General features: G+C 38.6%; 2 protein-coding genes across 11 annotated transcripts in view; one reads left to right on the top strand and one right to left on the bottom strand.

Annotated features, from left to right (window-relative positions):
• Positions 1-71: 71 nt before the first annotated feature.
• LOC139474047 (histone-binding protein RBBP4) lies at positions 72-11,592 on the bottom strand. 4 transcript variants are annotated; one of them, XM_071256903.1, is made up of 15 exons: positions 11,480-11,592; positions 9,695-9,842; positions 8,770-8,820; positions 7,674-7,783; positions 6,209-6,382; positions 5,561-5,615; positions 5,086-5,146; positions 4,695-4,784; positions 4,253-4,320; positions 2,974-3,100; positions 2,637-2,714; positions 2,255-2,331; positions 1,337-1,394; positions 629-739; positions 72-421 (listed from the first exon to the last, which is right to left on the bottom strand). In XM_071256903.1, the coding sequence occupies exons 1-15, from the start codon at positions 11,496-11,498 to the stop codon at positions 353-355; spliced, it is 1,296 nt and encodes a 431-aa protein (XP_071113004.1). In that variant the 5' UTR covers positions 11,499-11,592; the 3' UTR covers positions 72-352. The 4 variants fall into 4 exon arrangements, with proteins under 4 accessions (XP_071113004.1, XP_071113007.1, XP_071113006.1 ...); XM_071256906.1 differs by having other exon boundaries at positions 7,674-7,768; XM_071256905.1 differs by having other exon boundaries at positions 9,695-9,839.
• A 2,772-nt stretch (positions 11,593-14,364) lies between these two features.
• Positions 14,365-24,054, top strand: part of LOC139476014 (ralBP1-associated Eps domain-containing protein 1-like) — a 106,454-nt gene continuing 96,764 nt past the window's right edge. For all 7 annotated transcript variants that reach the window (XM_071259247.1, XM_071259252.1, XM_071259245.1 and 4 more), the window contains exon 1: positions 14,365-14,680. In XM_071259247.1, the coding sequence (XP_071115348.1) occupies positions 14,531-14,680 (150 nt within the window). In that variant the 5' untranslated portion in view covers positions 14,365-14,530. The remainder of the gene's footprint in view (positions 14,681-24,054) is intronic.

Raw genomic sequence — 24,054 nt, 5'->3', positions numbered from 1 at the left:
TCCTGTTTAATCACCTCTTACGACAAGCACAATTTTAGCTCACATGCAACATGCACAAAACCAACGCAGGGTAGGATGAAGCGTGTTTATTTCTGATGAAGACTACCACAGCAACCTGACCTTGAAACAGCAGCTCGATTCTGCGGCATCATGATGATGAATAGGTACAAAATCTTGAATCCTCTCATAAATAATCCACAGGACCAAGGTCACCAGGGACATCTGCGTCCACTGGTGACAATATTAAGACAGTTCTCCATACTGTAATGTTGCATAACACTTGTTACACAGACCAACGTGGGTTGACCATATCAATGATACATGAATTGTCCTTGCGACGTTTTGTCCACTTCTACTGAGCGGCCTGCTCCAGCTCGGCTGCAGGCGTGTCGGGCTCCTCGTCATTGTAGATGTTCTCCGCCTGGACAAAGACAAGGTTACATATTCTTTACCCAAATTATTTAATTAAAATCAGATCTTTTCCTCCAATACATTGTCTCTCCTACAGATCTTGAAAGCTATCAAAAGATATCTGATTTTGATGAGACTGACTTGTGCGTCAATCTCTCTTGCATACAGCAATAAATTCCAAATAAATTGAAATAATAATCCCGAACTCTCCACTTACCATCTGCCAGACCTGCATGATGTTGTCTTCGGACACGGAGCAGATTACCCAGGGTTCATTTGGATTCCATGAGAAATCGGAGATCTTAGCTGTGTGGCCTCCGTGTATGAACTGAAAATTAAGAATGTACGTAATGAGATGTACGTCGTATATGTTGGGGTATCCCGATCAAAAGCTGATAATTAATGATGGGATTATTTTGTTTAGTTTAACACTGCACATGGCAATATTCCAGCTGTATGTTCTGTGAGTAATCGAACAGGGCCATCATGGGCATCAACCCGGACTACCCCATCCACAGGATACAGGGGACATGTTCTTAGCCCTAATTCCCATGGTTGAAAAATAAGAAAACCCACAAAAACACTAAGTGAGAGAACAACTGAGTACCAAGTCTCAATGTAGGTAATAATCACAAACATAGGTCTTGCCTTTCCATTCATTCTTTACGCCCACAGTATCCAAAAAGTTACGCACTCCTGTGGAATTTAATATTCATTACCTATTACTCCAGAGGAATATATTGTGTTTGTAAGACCTGTTGCTGTGAGAATACAATTATCTACATACTGCAGATTTTCAATCACAAACAACGACATTACATGAAGATATTTTCGTCTCATAGATAAAGCAAGTCAAAAAAGGAAAGTGAAAAACGTCTACTATTCCCAGGTGTAGCTTGTAGACTTCAAACAGCGCATCACTTACCAGCAACTCGGGTGGCCCATCTTCTGCATCCTCCGCAGACTGCTCCTCTCCGATCTTACTGTAAACATGAGACATGTACTGTCATTACTTACATCCAAACGAGTCCTTGATCAAGGTATCGGCGGATCATACGGACGGCTATGTTTATCACAATTACTCACGCAATAATGGGGGATGTAGCATCACACAGACATTGTAAATACTCAGGTGATGGCTTCTTGTTTTTTAAAAAAAAGAGGAAAGGTGTTTTACAGTTGTCCATGTGATGAGAGAAACAACCGAGGTTTTATACCCTCGACATGCTACAATCAAGGCAATATGCTGTGATAAATCAGGGATAGTAAGGTAATATATTCAAGTGTGCTGCAAGACACTTAGAAAGTGAGTGAGTATGGTTTTACGCCGCTTTTAGCAATATTCCAGCGATATCACGGCGGGGGACACCAGAAATGGGCTTCACACATTGTACCAATGTCAGGAATCGACGTTTAACCACCAGGCTACCTGATCGCCACGACACTTAGAAAGGAGGTTAGGTACTTTGTATTGAAGTGCGCCAACATAACGACATTAGGATTAATCTTCTTAGCCATCATTTCAGCATAAACTAAATAACAAGCAGTTGTTAAGTTTGCCTCCTTCCTCAATGATGGATAATACACTTCTCAGTTACTAAAGCCCTTGACTTTTTTATGTTCATCCTGCCTGTGTTTGGACTCCAGTTCACTTTGGGAAGTATTATTTTTGCTCGGTTCTTCTGATAAACATCACAGTATTTTGGTAAATAAAATATGATTTATAAGTGTGACCACAAACTTATTTTAACTGTCATAATTTCAACTATGCAATTAGCACTAAGTCTTAATACAAGGAAATCCCCCCTGTACTTGATCCACGAGTCGTGCTGCATGAACCTACCTCAAGTCCCACACATGCAGCCTCCTGTCGGTGCCGCTTGAAGCCAGGATTGTCTCGTTATGGGGGGACCACTGCACCTGGAGGGGGAGCACACAATAGAAACTTTAGACAGCTCAAACTTAACATGAATGTTGCTAGTCTGGGTTACAGGACATAGAGCCATGTCAGGACCAACACTATCTATACTCCCATGTCTTACCACAGAATGAATCACAGAAGATTATAGGAACTTTACACAGACAAATGGAAACAATGCGGAGTCATATTTACACCAAACCTTCATATCAATCTTTCAGTTTTCAGTGTTTTACAGTTTGATATAAACTGCAGCAATTCATTTTGACTTTAACCAGTTTATCAGTTTCACAACATGTAATGTTACCTGGAAAATCTCGTCTTTGTGCGACTCAAATGAATGCAACTTCAATTTTAGATTCCTCAAGTCCCATAATGCAACAGTCTGAAAGCAGAACAATGAAAAGTATTGATTATCATTCACACATGATAGTGACAGATTAATCATTAATTTTGCAGGAATTCATAGCAACAATGAACTAGAAGGGTAAAATGAATTATTGATGTGTCGACACATGGTGACATACCCACATTTCTCTGTCCTAAGGTAACAAAAAAAGATTCTCTTATGTGAATGCATATTAATTTTATCAACCAGCAATTTTTAAATCAAATCTATCAGCGTCTCAGCTGTGGCTATGTACCTTGTCTGCAGATCCTGTGGCAAGAATGAATTCACTGTAAGGGTTGAAGGAGAGACAGTTTACTTCTGCTGTGTGGGCGTCGACGGTGTGGCTCGGCTTGCTCGTGTTGTTTGAGCGTGTGTCCCAGCTAAAATAAGCATGTAATCATTATGCTCCCATAACACTCACAAAAAGAAAAAATATAAAGCTGATTTAAAGACAGAAATAATACAATTGTATCAGCGAGTCAATAAATAATTTGGTGAACATCCTCACCCTACATTACATGCAACAGCTTACGTATTATCGTTGGAAAAATACATAAGAGCAAGAAATTAATTACAACAAATTTCAGATGAGAGTGGTAAAAGACTCATTAAAACCTGTATTCCTTGCCATGAACCTGCAACACCTCTTAACTGTCAACTATGTTAGGCTTAAAAAAAATAAAAGAATTGGTTCCCAGGCAATGGCTTTTGAAAATAAAGTGAAGGCGGGTGGCCTTTTTCGGGGGTGGCGGGGATGTTCAATCTAGTATGTGACCAAATAAACAGTTGTGTACAATCAACTTGGGAAACTGTATTCTTCGATGCGTATGTAGCGGCCATAAAATTTACACGCATACAATGAACTTTGATTTTATTCCACAACACTAAGACATTATCTTGAGCACGTAACACAGGAAGTAGCATGTCAATGAATCGGTACTGAAGTACGCAAGTTAGTCCTGTTATTACACTATCTGGCTATAAAAGTGTTCACCGTGTATCTGGACAGCTGATTGCCATTTCCAGCTTTGTCACATTAATTTCTGCCTATGTAACAATGTCCAGAATACAGTACACAAATAACATTGAATTTGAAAATCATCATGTCTTGTGGCATTTGATCATAAATTTCATGTTTTCACTGACCAAATGTGCAAACGGAAAAACAACCACACAAACTCCTATTGCCGCTAGGACCATAAAACGATGGGCAGTAAAGCAGTGCACATGTAAAGGGAAGTAACTGCACTGGATCACATTGTTTTTAAGTACTGAAGCATTTCACTGCCAGGGCCGTGTGTTCAAGACACTGAACATTTCTTTTATAATTAGATTATTTTTTTAAATTGAAAATAGAAATAAAAACAAAATGTGCGGTGGTGCCCGAGAACCAAGTATATTTCTTTTTACATATTTCTCTACCCCGTGTTCCCGTGTCACATTGATGAGTGAACCTGTCACATGTAGAGGTACGTATCTATGCAATGTCATCAACTGGTCAGTACTCGGACCATCAAGACTATTCCACTTACATCATCAGTTTCTGATCGTCAGCCACGGACCCAAACAGACTTTCATGAAGAAGATGCCATGCTACATCCTGTAATGAAGACATTGAAAAACATCACATCTCGCAAATTAATACAAATCAGTTCTTTCTAAAATCAGACAAGTGTTTTCATGTGTGAGATCCAAGAAAATATTTTCAAGGCTATTGGATATGATTTATTCAGCACAATTCCATCCATATTAGGGTGATTTGCGAACAGCTAGTTGTATCCATGAGAATGACAAGACGTAAATATGACCTAGCACCTCGCACGGCAGTTTGAATTGTATACTCCTCAGGGGGCTGAGAATGAAATGTGAATGCACAGTGAGTGAATTTAAGACCAGGGTAGTTATAATGTAGCATCATAGTATTCACTTTGTGAATGGAATCGGGCACATTATTAATATAAGTATCACACTCACCTCCACCACCGACGTATGGCCAGTGAATATTGTGTTGGCGTCAATGACTTTATCCTTTGGTGTTGTGTTTATGTCCCACAAGCATATTGTCTGGAAATAAACACACATGTAATTAAACGAGTGAATGTTGTAAAACATTATTCCCGCAGGATCACACCGTCCTGGATCGGCAAACCAGTGACTGACCATGAGCAATATCTTACACCATTGCTGCACTTAGTCAGAACGTCTCTTTCAAAATCCAAAATGACATATTAATGTCTAAATCTCCATTAATTAAAACATTATGATCAGTAAGAAGCCAATTCCATAATAACCGTGATGTTCACTCAAGAAGTTATTAAGTAGAAAATCGTTAATAATTAATAAATTCTTCTCTTCGTCTACTTACATGATCGTCAGAAGCACTAAGCAAGTGACCATTGAGATTTGGGTTCCATGATAATCCATAACTGAAAAAAATAACACACACGTGAGATTAGCTGATACAAACAAACGCCCACTGTATTGCATCTAGGATTTGCTCAATGTGGGTCACTGGAACCCTTCAACTTCTCAAGTGCGTATAACATGTATTTTCACTTGGGTAATCTATCAAAAGTCACAAACATAACATAACAAAATTCATCATCTGTGACACTGCAGGCCAATCTGAACAACTAATGGAAAGCCAGGGTCATGTTTATTTCTGGCAACAACGCATATCGATAAGAATCATCATTGATGACTTTAACCTGCCTTGATGCAACAGTGTCTGCCAGTCAAACCTAGATCCAAACATGAATTTGGGCCAATGCATGTCATGCCTAAACTCTGTCAGTCGGAAATCCATCCGGGGTTAAAGTTTACAATGAAACAGGTCTCACCCTTCTTTTTGATGACCCTTTAATCTGAGCTCGGGGCTGCATTCACCACTAGGATCTGTAAGCAGACAAATTTTGCTTGAAGTTTTGCATTTGCTTTGACATTGACTTCAAATATCACTAAGACGTCAACATATCAAAGAATAAGCTAGTTACCATGGTTACCACATAGCTATAGAATGTTGCATTGTCTTGATGAGATATAGACTGACAGGCAAAAGAAAGCATAAACTTGAAAATTGGATTTGACCAAGAAATTACAAACATTATCCAATGTTACAAGGCTCAAACAGTCGCCTAACACTTCAAACTTATGGTCAAAACACACCTGTATCACCATCGAATAACCACTTCTTGTTTGTTTCATTTGTAGCCACCATCAAACGTGCGCATAATTTCTTTTGCTGGATAGTCTACATCATATGTCCGAGTCTCGACTTCACCATATCAACATGGTTATAGAGTGCCTCCAAATATTTCTACTCCAGGAACTCCTAATACGAAAACTTTCCAATTTCAATAACCAACCCAATTATAAGCATAATTAACTTTTCCGGAACATGAAAATCAACACGACGACATCATTCTTTAGATAAATGACAGAAACAGTTGATAAGTGTTGAGAGTTGCTCATTTCTTGTCCATCCCTACCTGGTTTAGATGGATGTTTTGTGTAGTCAAAGACCAGGACGTCACTCGAGGGTGTCTTTGTTGCAATTATTGTAGGGTTCTGGGGCATAAACCGAGCTCTGTTTACTTCACCTTCGTGGTTGATTTTAATCTCAATTTCTATTTTGCCACTCACAGAGCCAAAACCTCCAAACTCTGAAACAGAAAATACCTCATATATCACCAATATTCGTCAAACCTTACAGGACCTGTATGCCGTCATACTGCAGTGTGGCAAGCTGGATTCAAATCTTGAAATATGTCATCTATATTCAGTCAAAGAGAATGACCTCTTCCTTCTTTGACAGTGACTTACTTTGGATAGCTACCTTCTCCATTTGACCATCAGATATCTACTTGATTAAACTGATATTTGCAACCCCTACCATTGGCAGCCTCTCCCAAGACCATTAAGCACTGTCGTGTGACCTTTGGCATGGTCAATTTTGATTAATTATTTAAATTGACCTGACTTCATTACCATAACTAATTTAATTTGCCCTAATACAAATAGGACAAATCATGAAACTGAGGCAAGTATGAAAAGAAAAAGAAAAAATTCAAAACTATTTAACTTAATTGGACTGTCTGAAATTGGTTAAAATTATCATCATGATTCTAACAAAATCATACTGGTTGGTCATCTCTGTCTAATAGTAGCTTCATTCAGTTATTCAGCTACAAACTTTGTGAGGGAACAATAGAACAATGGTCGTCTCCAAGCCCAACAAAATAAACAGGATGAAAATGTCGGCAATGGGTTCAAATAGTCATGCCAGGTTTCGCATATTTAGGAACTACAAAGTTCTGATGAAACATCATTCACCCGTGTGCAATTCTGTGGCTGTTGAGCGATGTGTCAAGAAGAAATAGAATGCTGTGGCCGTTGAGCGATGTGTTAAGAAATAAAATGCTGTGGCTGTTAAGCGATGTAGCCAGAAGTACTAGAATGTTTTGGCTGTTGAGCGATGTGTCCAAGAAGTACTAGAATGTTGTGGCTGTTGAGCGATGTAGCCAGAAGTACTAGAATGTTGTGGCTGTTGAGCAATGTAACCAGAGGTACTATAATGTTGTGGCTGTTGAGCGATGTAGCCAGAAGTACTATAATGTTGTGGCTGTTGAGCAATGTGTCAAGAAGAAATAGAATGCTGTGGCTGTTGAGCAATGTGTCAAGAAGAAATAGAAAGCTGTGGCTGTTGAGCGATGTGTCAAGAAGAAATAGAAAGCTGTGGCTGTTGAGCGATGTGTCAAGAAGAAATAGAATGCTGTGGCTGTTGAGTAATGAAGCATGAAGTACTAGAATGTTGTGGCTGTTGAGCGATGTGTCAAGAAATTAATGAATGATGAATTTCTGAAACAGTTTGGACAATGGTTCAAAATCTCTCCAACCATTAGCCCAGGCAACGGTTCCTTGAATGTGGAGCTGTTTCCTCGGAACCCCACTCACCTCCTTTTTCACTGTCATAGTGTGACGCATCAAACTGAGCGTTGTCATTAGGAAGCTGAACGCTGGCTATCAGCAAGTGGTTCTGTTCATCTGAACTGAAAATAGCAGGCCTTGAAAATTTGGTGAAAACTTCACTTGTCAGTAGACAAGTGCATGCTGTATAGACACCTTCTGCTACATACATGGTCAGGGCATTCAACAGTTACACAGATTACTAGAACATTGTATACATGATTGTCATCGACTTATATCAATTCCAAAGACAATCCATTTTACTTTTTAAGATTGGAAGATTTCAAGCAACTTGTTCAGAATCAAAATGTCGAAAACCAAATGTAGGCGTTTGTGGCGCTGACCAATATCCGGCCCTCGGGAACCCCATTTGTCTTTCGTGGGAGTCCAGAGGGCCAACACCAAAATCATTTGTTGACAACACAAGTGTGGTTAAAAGTTGCATTTACCATTATTCCAGTCATAACATGGGTCAGGAGACCAAGCGATTCAAATATCATTTGCCTTATAATCTCAACAATTACCTACAAACGTAAGCAAACAAGAGTTGGCAATTTGATCAGTTCCCATGGTGCATTACTTAGTTAACAAAGTATTATGGAAGTATTTTAACATAACCATGAGGAGAATGGTCGCAATCAAAAATGCTTTCAGCATTGTGCTCAACTGGTATGTTTAACTACACGACATTTTCGTATTCATCACAGAGACAAAAACATTGCAAAACCCTTAGTGGCAAATTTCTACTTGTCCTTATGATATCTTAACTATTAGGCAGTTTTGCAAGTGCCTATTCATAACGCTGCATAAGCTTAAATGGTTGGTTATTCAACTTGAACTGTGGATTTAAGTGCCTACAAGTTTAATTTTGATACATAGGTAATATCTGTGCCAGTTCTAATTCACAAAATATCATGAATATTAATATTTGGTTTGTCGGGAACCAGGCCGTCATGTGGCGATGGCTTGGTATGTACCTTTGTAACCATGACCTCAGATACAAGGGGAGATAATCCAGAAGCAAGCCTAGGTTCTATACAGTTTTGAACTGAAATTCCTAGGCTCTAATAAACATTCCGCTTACGTGTGTGTGCCGAGAATTAATCTGTGCAGTGAATAATCCTTCCCTTCTGGTCTGAAACAAAAAATATTACAAACATGATTTCAAGATGTCAGATTCACCATAAACCAGGGTGACCTCATGTTGATGCAGCTTTTCAAGGGTCAATTTCCATAACTCGGTGTGAGAATCAATTAGAGCATTTCAGACCTGAACTTACACATCTTATGCCCTTTCTGCTTTCAGTGTAAACATGCGTGAAGAAAGCCAAACAGATATATTTATGGTAATCGTACTTATTTCACACTGAAACAAAAGCAAAAGCATCTCCAGACGGAAAAAAGGGAAATTTCCAAACATCTTCAACAAGTGTTGGTTGTTCTACCTAAGGGGAGATGTTCAATATTGTTAAAAGACTCATATTAGAATCTCAAATGCTTAAGGAATATGGTAAGGCTGATTAAACTTGCCAACTTTACGTGTAACTTGGTTTTGAAAGGAATCATAATCAAGAGGACAAATCTCTTGGAACTGGGAACAAGCTGTGCACATGTGTCTAAGGGAGGTAACCATGTGCGGCTTAATTACCTTCAGAATTGAGAATCCACATTTTCAAGAGATCAACCCAATTGATCAGGATCAATGATGTTAAACCCAAAACTCCAAATCGTGGGAAATATGTGGAAAAACCACGATTTGGATACCACGACTTGTGAAAAAGTACATCAAGAAAAAAATATTGACATTTGTTTTCAACAGTGTACTGGTGTATACATACTGTACAATATGTCAACATGTGAGCAACTGTTGAGAAAAGTTTTCCTGATGGAGTGGAGAGTGGAATAAGCATAATGCAGTGTAGAACACATGGTAGAAAGTGTGGTAGTTACAGTCTAGGGTTTGTTAAGAAAATATTATCTGAATATTATGCGAGTTCTATCTCCCGAACCTGGTAACATCGGGAAGCCATTGTGCTGTGAGACTGGGCCACTCCAAGGCATGTGTCATGACAAGGTCGTACAAGAATGGTGTGTTTTTCTTCCATATTTTATATTCTTCATTAATGACTCGTTCTTCCACTGCATCGTCAAAGCCTTCTGAAACAAATGAGAATGTAAAGGGCATGTTCGCCACACTAATCAAACATTTATGAGGTCTTTCAACTTTCATTGTTCATGTTTCAGTAAATAACACTAACTACAGCCAACAGTGAAAGTTGAAGCAGCTACTCTGATCTTGATTGCCCATTCTATCAAACAATACATTCATCCTTGGCAATGATCGAATCACTTTCCCCTTTAAATTATTAAAATTATAATAATGATAATAATGACACGATCAGCCATGTCACTTATTACAATGGACGCAGGCTGAAACATCAAAATGTCACCTTTTTCACCGGGTGAAAACGGCTACTGATAATCACAAAATCTGCACCTATTATAATCATAAAAACGATTTATGTAGTAGTGTGCTTTATTCATTGGCCATATTCATTCAGTGTCATTTCAGCTATAACCTATTACAATTATGCAACAACCCAATCCCAGTCGATGTAGCTTACGACAAGACTTTGGTAAAATGAAGTTGTAGTGGAATCTTAGCACTACAAGACTAGAAGTACAGGACCTAAAATGCTACAATGACTTTCTATAAGCAATTATTATCTGGGATTTCAAGCTAAGTGACCTTGGCAGGCATAGTTTGAAAAAGTGCTATTTTGTTCAAAATTTGGAGGTCTTAATTTCAGAGGTACTTCAACATTGCAACAATTTCAACATAAGCTTTATTGCCCCTTCCTCTTTACTGACCTTTCTATAAGTAAAACACCGGTCACAGTGACCCAGCAAACCATAACCTAGTTACGACTATATGGACATGACTAGCCAATGGTTCACTAAGAATTTTCTGACATGGGCCCTTTATGTGAAAATTTCAAATATTCCAGAGGTACACCCAGACTTGCCCATACAGCACAATATTAAAATGCCCCATTATATTTGAAAATGTTGCCCTTAATTTCAAATTTAGGGGCTAAAAGCACAAGGTCCCACCCTAGAATTATCCCTGCCAGTCGTGAACTTATATACTTCCCATTTGGTAAGTTTTACTGACAATTGCTGCCGACTTTGGCCCAAAATATTTGGCCATGAGCTGCGCTAAGTAAGAAAGGCATGGGGTGCCATGCTAGAAAATAAGAATGAGAAAACTCCACTTACTGAGTGACATAGTAGGCTTATCAGAAGCCTGTGTGGTTTTTTTAACTGATCACTTGATTTTGTTTGTTTGCTTGACTAAGAATGTGAACTGGACGAAGACATAAACAAGACCAAAAAATCTTGCAAAATAGTTAAACGTCATCGGCAACACCGTTTACATCAATCCCTACAATGCTGACCATGCAAAGTGTTGTGCCTTGACAGAATGGGGCCGGGTTCTTTGAAGCAGCACTTTCGATGAACGTATGCGTGTTCTGCGAAACCCATAAACTACTGGGCATCCCAATCATGCACATCTCTCAAATAAAAGAAACACAGCACACAGCGAGGTTCGATTTTCGATCCCACAAGTAGGAAGAAACCCGATAAAACGAAACAACCCAATAAACCCGCCATGATACAAAAGAAAGGGGAAATAAACAAAATTGCCGCCGGTATACAAATTCTGAAATAAATACCGTTTCCTTCTTGGGTCACATAATACAGACGATTAATATGTTGCAATAATAACATACCTGCATCCTTGTCTGTCATTTTGACTAATATTTATATAAACAGTTCGTTGATTATATGTTGTACCACACACATGAGGCAACTCGCGCCAAATTGTGCGAGCTCAGGCTGTGGGTGAGATGGTATTTCCCTTACAACTAGTTATATCTTGTTTTCCTTAACAAGTCGTCTGTCGGTTGACTAATTTACGACTGTTGTTCAGCAGAGAAGATAGCATGAATACGTGACACTTTTTATGGAAAACAACTTCTTTGTCAAGACGTTTCAGAACTATTTCTTGTTCCTTCATCGGGTGAAAGCTGAGTAAGTGCATAGAGTTTATATCACAAAGAATAAAAAAAGTTGCTATCCATAAAAAGTTCATGTATTCATGTTCTTCTAAATTGAAAATGTGTATCAAAGAGACCTCAGATAAGAAAGCGGTTTTAGATTTTCAACATACACCCAGTTTGTATTCAAGCAAAGCAAACAATCTTTCAATTTAGTTACAACACAAGTTAAAATTAATACAAATATAGTTCCCTATATCTACAAGATGAACTGGGTTCATGGAGGTTAGTGTGTATGAATGATGTATTAAAGTGAACAATAGTGTTTGTTTTTTACTCCCTTGGATGAACATTTTGGCATTGAAATATCACGTTTGAAACAAAAACATTTCAAAAATAAATTTCAACAATTTTAGAATCGGATTCAGATAGATTCCAAAACATAATTTACAAATAACTATGTATTAGTAAACTTTAACACGATTCACACTGTCTTTCCGTTTATAATGTTTGTTTATGTTATCTGTGGAAAACTGGTTTAAATTCATCGTGTTATGTTAAACGTTTATACGTTTATTGACTTCCGAAATAGTTTACTAATTGTGATCCTCACATATAGGTGTTATAGACTTCCGTTTCTCAGGCGTGCCGAAAACCTATGACCGGGTTTGAATCCAGTTCGCCCCGATTATGTGGTCGTGGGTTTCACCGAAGTGGTAAACATCCAAGAAATGCATCACTTCGGCCTTTCCTCAAACATCGAACTGAGTGAGTGAGTATGAATTGTTTGATAGACATAGTACAGAATCCTCCACCTTCTATATATATTCTGTACTATGTCCCTCATTCAGTCTTGCTTGACAACGGTATAAGGATCTATACCGAAACGTCGCTTTTCACAGTATTAAAGAAGTTGTTATCCATAAATTGTGTCTATCTTGAGTGAGTATGGTTTTACGCCTCTTTTAGCAATATTCCAGCAATATCACGGAAATGGGGACAACAGAAATGGGCTTCACACATTGTACCCATGTCGGGAATCGAACCCGGGTCTTCGGCGTGACGAGCGAAGGTTTTAACCACTAGGCTACCCGACCGCCCCTAACATCGAACTGACACACCGTGATATAAGTATAAACACAGTGGCGTTAAACCAAAATAACTCACTCGCCGGTGGAATCATTCACTGGTAAAATGAATAATTAAACTATTTCGATTGTGAGTGAATGGAATTTAAAGTAACTTTACAAACTGACACAACTTAAGTATTGGCTGTATCATATGTACATGATGCCCAGACCGTCAATTTCCCAAATAATGGAGCATTGATTCGAAGTAAAACGCGGTCCCAAATTATGAGTGAGTGAGTTGGGTTTAATGCCGCTTTTATCAGTATTCCAGTTATATCACGGCTTGTCAGCTTAATGTCAGAGGAAAGCCCGAAGTGATGCAGGTCTCAGACATTTACCACATCTGTGAAACCCACGAGCACGGGTATGGTGCTGACAAACCTAGAAACATAATCGGGGCGAACCGGGTTTTCGAACCCACAATCATAGGTTTCTGGCGTGCTCGAGGAACGCAACTCTGCACTGCACAGCGTATCGAGGCACATTAGACGATTGGGACACCCGTTTGATTCCCCACATGGGTACAATGTGTGAAGTCAATTTCTTGTGACCCCCGTCGTGTTATTACTGGAATATTGCTAAAAGCGGCGTAAAACACAACTCACTATGAGGGAAGTTTCACACTCGATTGCAACGTCTCAACCATGTCTCAGATAAACAGACTGAGTCATTGCAAAGCGGCTCGCGAGGGAAGGATAACACTTAGATACAACATTCTGTCAAAACTTTCAATACTATTATCAACATAAATGATATAAACTGTAGACAGAATACTGTACATGGAACTTACTGTACTGTACGTACACATAGCGATCTGGACTAGGACCGTTGATAAAGATAATTGGATTGAATGTGTTAAAAGTACTATGCGTTTGGAAATATAAGTACGAGTATACATTTATTTTCCAATTGACGGTTTTGATATGCACTAATATGCCCTCAAATTTCTGTTTTAAACAAAATAAGAAAAATATGTTGTTCTTTCTTAATTTAAAATACAACCGAGTGATTGTGAACATTAAGGTTTATTTTAAGCGAATTTGAATGAATGCGCACCTGCTGTCGCTTATGCAGAATACAAATGAAACCCGTTGAAGGAAAGTAGTTTGTATAATTTGCCGGCGAAGAAAGCTATTTCACGGAAAGCTTTTTCTCGAACTATTGCGAATCACCATTATACACAAATTGCTCGCACCTTTTGGAATGTATTATGATTTGAGGATATATTAAGTGAAATAATTATCTGAAATTAACCCAAATTAATCCATGTAAAACGCGATGTACTCTGTGTAAATTGTTTACTCCAAAATGGCAGATACTTGTATTTGATGATATTAGGATTTGAATCTGCTTTCGGTTAAACTTAACCATCTACAAAATATATATTAATTATGAGTGTTGAATGGTACTTTTAAGAACGATGACAGTTGGATTATATCTGAGATATTTTAGTGAGGACATCGCGTGAGGCATTGCCCGAGAAATCAATTAAAGATGGAGTCGACTGTGACAGATTTCCCCAGTTATCCATCGTGTTAAAGTGAATGTCATATTTGGACAATCAGAACTATGCAAAAACTGTCTTTCTGGAGGATTAGTTGCAGAATACATAAAATTATTCGTATGTCCACATAAGACGTGCAAGAGATGTAAGATGGAGGGCCTGAAGCTCAGTGATCAAGAGCAGCGATTTTATGGAGAATTATTTCAAACCTGTGATAGTGATGTTTCTGGGAAAATAAGTGGAATCAAAGCTTTAGAACTGTTCAGAGCTTCAGGTTTGAAGCAGGAAGCGTTACATCAGGTAAGAATGAAAACGTATGCAATAGTGTCATACCCTGTTTCATTAAGATATGCGAGTTTAGCAGGAAGCTCCTGTTCATCTCATACCATCCTTTCTAATGTTTCGGCTTTAATGAGAAAGGGGTGTTGTCCCTTCACGTGCGTTGCAGTTGTTTATTTACATGCAGAAAATTTTATTTGTTCCCTGGTTGAAGGTAACAATGTTTGTGGTTTTATTGGACTTAATACGTCAAACATGTTGAAGGAGCCATGTTCAGTGGTGATGACTCATTGTGGGCTTGTGCAGTGGTCAAAGCCGACTGTTGTTATGCTCTCGTCATAGACATCTATGATAAGACATTATGAAAATCCGAATTATAAAATGCATTTGCCATTTCTTTATCATCTGTTTTGACTGTCTGAATTCAAAATATTATGCATCTGATTTACAATTGAGAACGTAATGATGTTAACATAAAAAAAAATATTTGGTTTAATATTACCATGATATTACCAAGAATTTTGATAAGAAATGGTATTATGACTTCCATTTTGGAATTGTCAGTGTCACTGATGGCAAGTGTCAGATGCAATTGGTATGTTTGCTTCAACAACTGTTGCAGATGGGTAATACATGTTGTATGAAGTCCTATCTGACAATGCAGACAAATGAAGTTATATTGTGTATTTCGACATTCTTTAAAAAGGTTATCTTTATGCTGACCCTATTTATACGGAGACAATGTCTAATGATATTCGCATGAGGCATTTATTTGTATGTCTCGACCTAGGCTGGAAAGGGAACCAGACCATGGCGAATTGTCTCTTTTTATATGCTATTTTTGTGGATTTGTATTTTATGATTGAAATCAAGAGTGCAATATGTTGATTGTATTTGAATGAGACTACTGTCTTGCAATGATCATTAATGAAGTTGAACTTAATTGAATGAGATTACTTCGGTTATGAGACAATTAACATGATGTGCATTTTTGCAATAGACATTTCAGGGATGTAGAAGACCAATGCCTGACTCTTTTTTTGAGATCACTGGACAAAAATAAGAACTTCATTTGGCAACCTTAAAATTTAGAAGGCCTTTTGTAAATTTTGGTGAACTATTCGTAACTAAGGAAGAGAATTTATGGATGTCAACAATTTGAAGTATTTGAAGTTGACATCCATAAATTCTCTTCCATATGTGTATCAATTCTATATGAGAACTAGAACTAAAAATGCCTTTCAAAGACTTATTCGTAACTAGTACTAAATATGGTTTTAAAAAAGCGTAAACATCAAGAGTATGACCAACCCAACTCACTTTTGTGCAGTGTTTATTTCCTTGTTCTGATTTCGATCACACTTTAGGAAATGCTCTCTGATTGGTTGACCGGCATACCATGTAGCCACATTGTGCAACATTTGTAAGAAGTCATGGAAGGTCACACTGGATGCACAAAACGTTTGGATTTCGTTTGATTTATAACCCGAAAATAGATGGTTTTGTTATAAAACCATCAATTTTGGTCATAATCTGGACAATAGAGTGAGTGAGTTAGGTTTAACGCCGCTTTTAACATTATTCAAGTTATATCACAGCGTGTCAGCTTAATGTCAGAGGAAAGCCGGAAGTGATGCAGGTCTCAGACGTTTACCACTTCTGTGAAACCCACGAGCATGGGTATGGTGCTGACAAACCTGGAAACATAATCGTGGTGAACCAGGATTTGAAGCCACAATCATAGGTTTCTGGCATGCCCAAGGGACGCACCTCTTCACAGAGAATTGTGGTGCCTTAGACGACTGGGCCACCTGTGCCCTCCGGACAATTAGGCTGTCTCTGGAGAATTGAATTACTGTTTGAACTAGTCCAGGGACAAGTTCATAATTTTGATATTTCTACCCCTTTCAACCTTTTTTATTTCTGTCATGAACAATAGTGGGGCACGGTGTCTAAAATTCACATAATGCTATTACAACTTGAATATATTGATAATAATTAATCATTGTTTTTTTATGTTTTAGTCAGCTGTTTGTTGAATGTAGTACATTATGGTGTAATTTAGTTTGGTTAATTTATTTTTTGGTCGACACATAATTTCTGCTGTAATCATGGTAAACTGAAATTCAAAGTCATTATTTGTTTAGAACAATAAAAATAATTCACTTTTTGTTTCACAATATGTCTTGCATCATGTTGCATACAAGTATTTGTCATACAATATCGCAGCCATTAATCTGAAATTCAAAGTTATTATTTGTTTATAACAATAAAAAATAATTTACTTTTTGTTTCACAATATGTCTTGCAAGCCAGAGTGCATAGATAATCAGATAATAACGTATACACATTCAGCTTGTTCAGAATACACTATACTGAAAATAATGCCAAGGGACAAGTGTGGGTTTAGATTTCCTGGGCTTCACCACTGATCGGTATGGTCACTTTTGGTCTGACTCCCGACACAATAGTGTTGACCTGTGGGGATTCTGGGTAGGAAGTCCCAGCAGCCTATGCTTGTCGAAAGAGGCAACTAAATGGATTGTCTGGTCCAGATTCGATTATTTACTGACCACTGAAATATTCAGTCATATGCCGTTGTGTCTAAGTTGAAGGGACCTACGTAAATGCTTTGAGATATCCGAGGTTCGACACAACCGAAAATGATGAATATAGAAGGCATGCGCAGGGACCCAGCTTTTAGTTTGAGACAACCATAAGCTTGACACATCAGAATTCGACATACCTGTGTTTGACTGTAGCTGTACTATTGCGGAGTACGGCATTAAGCAACAAGTAAACAAAGTCAATATTGTTGCACCACTTTCTTCTTTAAAACATTTTGAAGTGCCATGTATGCATACTAGGTGGCCTTGTTGTAAAACGAGTTGACGTATGTTTGCGTGTGCAGTGTGTAGACTTAGATACTGCTAGTATACAGATACAAGCCTTGCTACTCAGCTGGGTGGTGGTTATGACTGCTTCAGTTACTTCTGACACACCATCCTGATGTTGGAGGCTGCCAATCTGTTGACATGTCTGTTTTATCATGATCACGATTCATGAACACGTCAGCTACGGACTGTATAGTCTCAGACTAATGGACTAGTTGCCTTGTCGTTCCCTGGAAGTGACAACATGTTCCAGAAACAATCACTGTCATTATCATTGATGGAAGAATGGCCTGTTAATGTTATTAAGATTAATAATAGGACAACACAAATGTTGGATATGGATTGCTGTTTGGGTGAAGACAATTCAGCTGATCTCCATGATAACAATTTGAAATACCGTATTCGACGTAATAAGCGCCCAGGGCGCTCTCAAAATTAGAAACAGGGGTCTCTTATCACTGCTTATTAGAATATAATTTTGGTGAAAAAAAACCAGAGTTGAAAGATCGTAAATTTTTTGGTTTATGTTGACAGCTTGAAATGATAAAAGAAGAAAAATCTGGCGTATTATACACGACAGATATATTTTCCCCGAATTTAATTGCCCATAATTAAGGGTGCATATGACACACGAGTGCGTATTATACACAAATGAATAAGTGTACATTGATCATTTGGAAGGGGTGCTTATTTGGATTGTTCACTAGCCAATATATTAATAGCAAATATCGCCATGGGCGCTTATTAAGTCGAATACGGTCATGTTAGAAATTATCATGCTCATCAGGATGAGTTTATTGAGGTTTTCTGCAACAGTACTTGAGTCTTGGCACCCCTAGGTCTTCCCTGTGAAGATTCAGGGACCAAATAGGTTCTCATTACTCCATGCTTATTTTGGTAGCCATTAGTTCAAGGGAAGATCCGGGGTAGAAGAGGTCTTCAGCAACCCATGCTTGCCGTAAAAGGCGACTGTGCTGTCATTAAAGGCGACGAACAGGATCGAGTGGTCAGACTAGCTGACTTGTTTGATGCATGTCATTGTATCCCAATTGCGTGGATCGATGCTCATGATGTCAATCACTGGATTGTCTGGTCCAGACTCGATTATTTACAGACTGCCTTCATATAGCCGGAATATTGCTGAGCGCGACGTTAAACAACAAACAACATTAGTTCACTGTAGAGGATTGAGTGGTGGTGATGTGGAACCTGTCTTATTGTGTGTCATCATGTCTAGGTGGTATGGAATGGTTCTCATGCTATCATGCTATTGGTTTGCCAATCCCAGATTGCATCTTTCTCTGAATATAACAAAACATTGACTTTAAAAATGCAAATTCTGGATAGGATAAATTGGGTGGTGAGGCTTGTTGACTTGGTTGATTGTGTCTCATCATAGTGGGACTTCCCGTATTTAGGCTCTTACGTAATTACACTCACAGACCTAAAAACTGAAATAATTCCATATGTAGGCCTATGAAATTCAAGTTGGATATTTATTTTGGAGTGATCTTCCTTAAATTCATAACTTGAAAGTTAATACGTGGCGATGCAAATCTTAATGTGCATTCAACAAGTGCACGTTCCAAGTTTGCATTTTATGAAGTTATTTTCGGTTTAAAGTTAAAATTCATATTATATATTTTCTGAGTTAAAACAACTTAACAGTTTCTGATTTTTTCAGCAAAGATTGTCCCCTATTTAGGTAAGCAAGCGTTAGCGCTTCTGAAATTGAGCCCTGGGCTTAATTTCGAATAACACATTTAAAACGAGAAAGCGTTATTTTCCGTAATTAGGTACCCTTACTGTATGAGTCATTGCATATGACATTGATCACTGGTCCAGTGGATTGCTTGATCCAGACTTGATTAGCTTCAGGCAGCAAACGTATAGCTGGGATAATGCAGAGTGCAGTATTAAACAATAAACAAACAAAACAAACAAGTTTTCAGCACTACTGATGATCTGGAAAATGGAAAATTAGTTCCATCCATGATTGTTCACATCCTCGATGGTAAATCTATGCATTAATAATGAGTGGTCATTAGTGAAACCTGTTGACCTGATCCTCCATCTGTTATTGACCATCATGCTTCAATGATAGGGGCCATCATAATAATTGGAGGGTTCTGTTAGGTCAGTGCCCTTGGGGTTCTGTTGACGGAGCACTGGCATGTGATGCTGGCTGCCGGCCAGGACTGTCGGCCACGTGTCTGATGGGACTGCAGTGTCACATAATTGTGATTGCCAATTGTCTCGGTGGTATGCGTGATAGCATGTCTGCAACATCACACAACCCACCAGCAGGACATTACTAGGATGTACATGATGGAGGTGGAGGGGTCTATCTAAAAATTGCAAGTAAAGATTTGTTTATTTGTTTGTTGTTTACTGCCACACTCAGCAATATTCCAGCTATATGACGGCGGTCTGTAAATAATTAGGTTTGGACAAGACAGTCTAGTGATTAACATCATGAGCATCATTCTATGCAATTATGATACGATGACATGCAGCAACCAAGTCAGCGAGTCTGACCATCCGATCCCGTTAGCCACCTCTTAAAACAAGCATAATTGCCTCTTATGACAAGCATGGGTTGTTGCAGACCAATTCCAACCCATCTTCCTGAGGCAAAGGAGTTGCCTGACTATAAAAGTCCAGTTTCCACCCTTGCCTAACTGTAGACTGGAATTTCTGGGCATGATGGTAGCGCCACCAGTGGTTATTAAGAGTTGTGTCCCTACTATGCCTCTCCTATTGACCAATCAAATTCCACCTTTTGTATCACTTGCATTTGCTTCAAACAAAATGGCGGCACCCTGTCAAGAAAATCTGATCAATAATCAAGATCTATCTTGTGATAAAACGGGTCTTACATCATAAAGTACATCAAATCATGTGAGCACCTTGATTAAAAACATGAAAATATTTGGAAAATATCTGCTGATGCCGAGTTGGCGGTGCACATCCTTTGCAAATCCTGCATCGACCGAAATCTGCACGACAGTTTACAAAGCAGATTTCGGTTTCGTTACGAGATTTTGATTGGACTATGCATAGACTCATTAGTCCAGCCAAAATATAACTCCATAATAACAGCCTAGTTCGGCAAGGGTGGAAACTGGACTTTTAAAGTCAGTTAACTCCCTTGCCTCAGGAAGATAATTCAAACCCGGATGTTCATGGGTCCACAAGTAACGACTGAAGAATATGGCTCCTTTTCCTTTGTGGCTGAAACTGAGTGGAAAGCTTCCCACTGTCTTGTGTGATAGCATACATTGTGTGTGGAGTTGTGCACTATATGAGTGACTATTATTATCATTAAACTTGATAATTGGTTTATAAAGTCTATTATACATTAATCATGTGAATGTTTGTTGAATGCCACGCTCTACAGTATTCTTGCTAAATGACAGCAGCCACTAAATAATTGCATCTGGACCAGACAAGCCAGTGATTAATATTATGAGTAATGTCCCAGGCTACCAAAACTGACAACCCAATCTATTTATTTTCCTCATAGGACAAGCGTAGTTTGCTTCTGAGAATCCTCATTGGGATATCATGGTCATGATTGATTGTGATAGAGATTTATCTAGATCGGCTCAGATGCCGATAACCAGCTCCCAGTCTGCAGCCAATGTCAGTAAAAGTGTCTTTGAAAAACTTCCAAATTCTTGTTATTTTATCACATATATTTCTGTGATATACGGACCAATTAAGGGAAAAAGCTTCATGGCTAGCTTTACATTATTGAATTGAATGAAAAATGTTAATATACCTCTGAATTTAAGAAATTAAGGTGTTTAAAAAATCCCAGTTTTGAACCTAATAATGATTTTTCCCAATTTGCCTCGATAAATCCTTGCATGAATATGATGAAAAAGAAGAAAAAAACATGCTGGTCAATGGGCTCCAGTCTAGTAGATTTTATCAGGGACCAGTAGAATGAATTACATAGTGTTATAGTTGGTGCTGTGTGGAATATTTCTCTGATGGGAAACAGAAATCTGCACCCGCCTGGTCGATTTGTTGTGAATGTAAAGAATTCTTGTATGGAAGTGAGATATATGATGAAGGATTCCCACAGCATGTAGTGCCGTGCTTAAACATTCTCCACAGACTTTAGTAATCAACTTTGCAGATACCAAACTGTCAGATGAAATCAATGCCGTGTGTTAAAGACGTACACTCTTTACTATTACATGCCTCTAATGAATTAATGAAGTGCCTGTGTTACAGGGAAGATTAGAATATTGGTAGTTTGCCAGTAATTCTTCCTGCTTCAACACAAGGCTTCTTTGTTATACAGCTTTCACCTTTTTTTGTCTGTTTCTTTTAAAACTTCAAATATCTTTGTAAAGTTGAAGATTAATAGAATTTTGGTGTATTGCTGATACTTTGGAATATTTGTGCAGAAATTGAAACAATTCTGCGTTAGGATTTCTGACAACCATCAGGGTTTTATGAGATACGGAAATGTGCATCCAGTGCTTACAAATGTATAGAATGGATGCAGAAATAATATATATTGCGTCCCGAGGGATGCACAATAATATGAATTGTACCAAATTCTTGACAAGAAATATCAAGTTCCTGCAATTAAGGTAATTATTATCCCCCGCCAAGAAGTGGCTCGGGGATAATGGAAACGGAGTTCTTCTGTTCGTCCGTCTGTCTGCTCTTCAAAATAGAGTTCATCCCTCGGCTTATCAAAGGAGAAAACTAAAAAACTATTAAAGTCAGAGAAATGTACTTTTACACACTGATGTTACTGGGCATGATCTCAAATGAGTTGAAAATTGGTGTTACATGCTTTTCAATTTAGTGCATTCTGCTTGAAATGAGGACAAGTTTTCTCAGAATCTACTAAAGTTGCATGAATGAAAGATTGTATGCTTATCTAAGAGATACTTGTCAAGAGTTCAAAATTGGTCCTGTAAATTTTTGTTTGACAGAGTTATGGCCCTTAATCCATGCTAATTTACTCAGTGTATAGTGTGTGTCATGAGGGCAAGTTTTCTCAGAAGCTACTGAAGTTAGCTCATCTTAGAGATACTTATCAAGACTGAGTTATGTTGTCCATAGAAGGCTCCTTTTGTGTGTATTAATTTCATATTAATTAATTTTTTCTGATTACATAAAGCGACCCAAGTACCAAGTAAGGCTTTATGTGATTCTTTCTTACAGTTCATATTCTACTAGGGGGCACGGGTGGCCCAGTCGTCTGAGGCGCCGTGATTCGCTGTACAGAGTTGCGTCCCTTGGGCACGCCAGAAACCTATGATTGTGGGTTCGAATCCCGGTTCCCCCGATTATGTTTCTAGGTTTGTCAGCACCATACCCGTGCTCGTGGGTTTCACCGAAGTGGTAAACGTCTGAGACCTGCATCAGTTCGGGCTTTCCTCCCACATTAAGCTGACATGCCGCGATATAACTGGAAAACTGTTAAAAACGACGTTAAACCTAGCTCGCTCACTCACTCATATTCACTACTATATGAACAAACAAAATTCTGATGTGCCCCATGGCGGGGGATAGTGATAATGCCATTTTCTGGTTAAATCAGTGGTAGAAACTAACGGTTTTAGCCCACTAGTCTTATAATGATAACATATAGCAAAGACCTTAAAAATGGCAAATTTCTACTAGTCAGCGTTAGAAATTGGCACTAGTCCTATTGTCCTTGCCAAACTGCCCAATGGTAAAGGTATCATAAGGACTAGTAGAAATTTGCCCTTTTTTAAGGGTTTTGCTATATGTTATCATTATAAGGACTAGTGGCCAAAAACTGTTAGTTTCTAACCCTGCTAGTCCTTATGATACTTTAACTATTGGGCATTTTGGCAAGGACTACAGGACTAGTGTCAATTTCTTACTCTGTTAAATCTTACAGTACAGTACGCTACACCATTTCATTACTTTACAGGATCCTCATATCTCCTGTATGGATCCTTGAAATTAGTAATTGGGGGTCCTCTGGTCCTGGTTTTGAAGGTCAAGGTAAATCCCTGAACCATGCCTCTGTCGGCTTCTGGTGTTGTGTTGGGGAAAGTGTATGGGATGGGTTCAGATGGTGCTGCTGTGATGTCAGGCAAACGGGGCTGCGTGGCTGCAATATGAAGTATTTCTGTCCTCATCTTGTTGAGATGCATTGTGTTGCGCATAGACTGGCCTTGGCATGTGTTGATGTTGTGAAATCTGTGAAGGAGGTATCATACTACGAGAGTATATTGAACACTATTTGTTCCTTTTCTAATCGTTCCCCAAAGTGTTTATCAAACCTTCAGATGTGGTTTGGCAGGATCTACTGGACGAACCTCAAGTTAGACCATCGGAGGTGCATCGTGTAAGATGGCTGTCAATGACACGAGCCATAGACAACTGTGCTAAAGCTTTGCCTGCCCTTATTGCCATGCTTGAGGACAACAGTGACACGGACATGATGGCAGACTCTCTGCTACGACAATTGACTACTTACAAATTTAGATTTTTGAC

Source organism: Haliotis cracherodii, unplaced genomic scaffold (genome assembly GCF_022045235.1).
Source record: "Haliotis cracherodii isolate W230 unplaced genomic scaffold, xgHalCrac1.p SCAF_3, whole genome shotgun sequence".
Taxonomy (NCBI): Eukaryota; Metazoa; Mollusca; class Gastropoda; order Lepetellida; family Haliotidae; genus Haliotis; species Haliotis cracherodii.
Note: the sequence above shows the minus strand (reverse complement) of the source record. Positions and strands in the feature narration are given on the sequence as shown.

Coding starts and splice junctions, on each gene's coding strand:
- LOC139474047 (XM_071256903.1), bottom strand. Junction 7,784..8,769: donor TTAATTCTCGGCACACACAC/GTAAGCGGAATG, acceptor CAAATTTTCAAG/GCCTGCTATTTTCAGTTCAG. Junction 740..1,336: donor ATGGGCCACCCGAGTTGCTG/GTAAGTGATGCG, acceptor CTTAATTTTCAG/TTCATACACGGAGGCCACAC.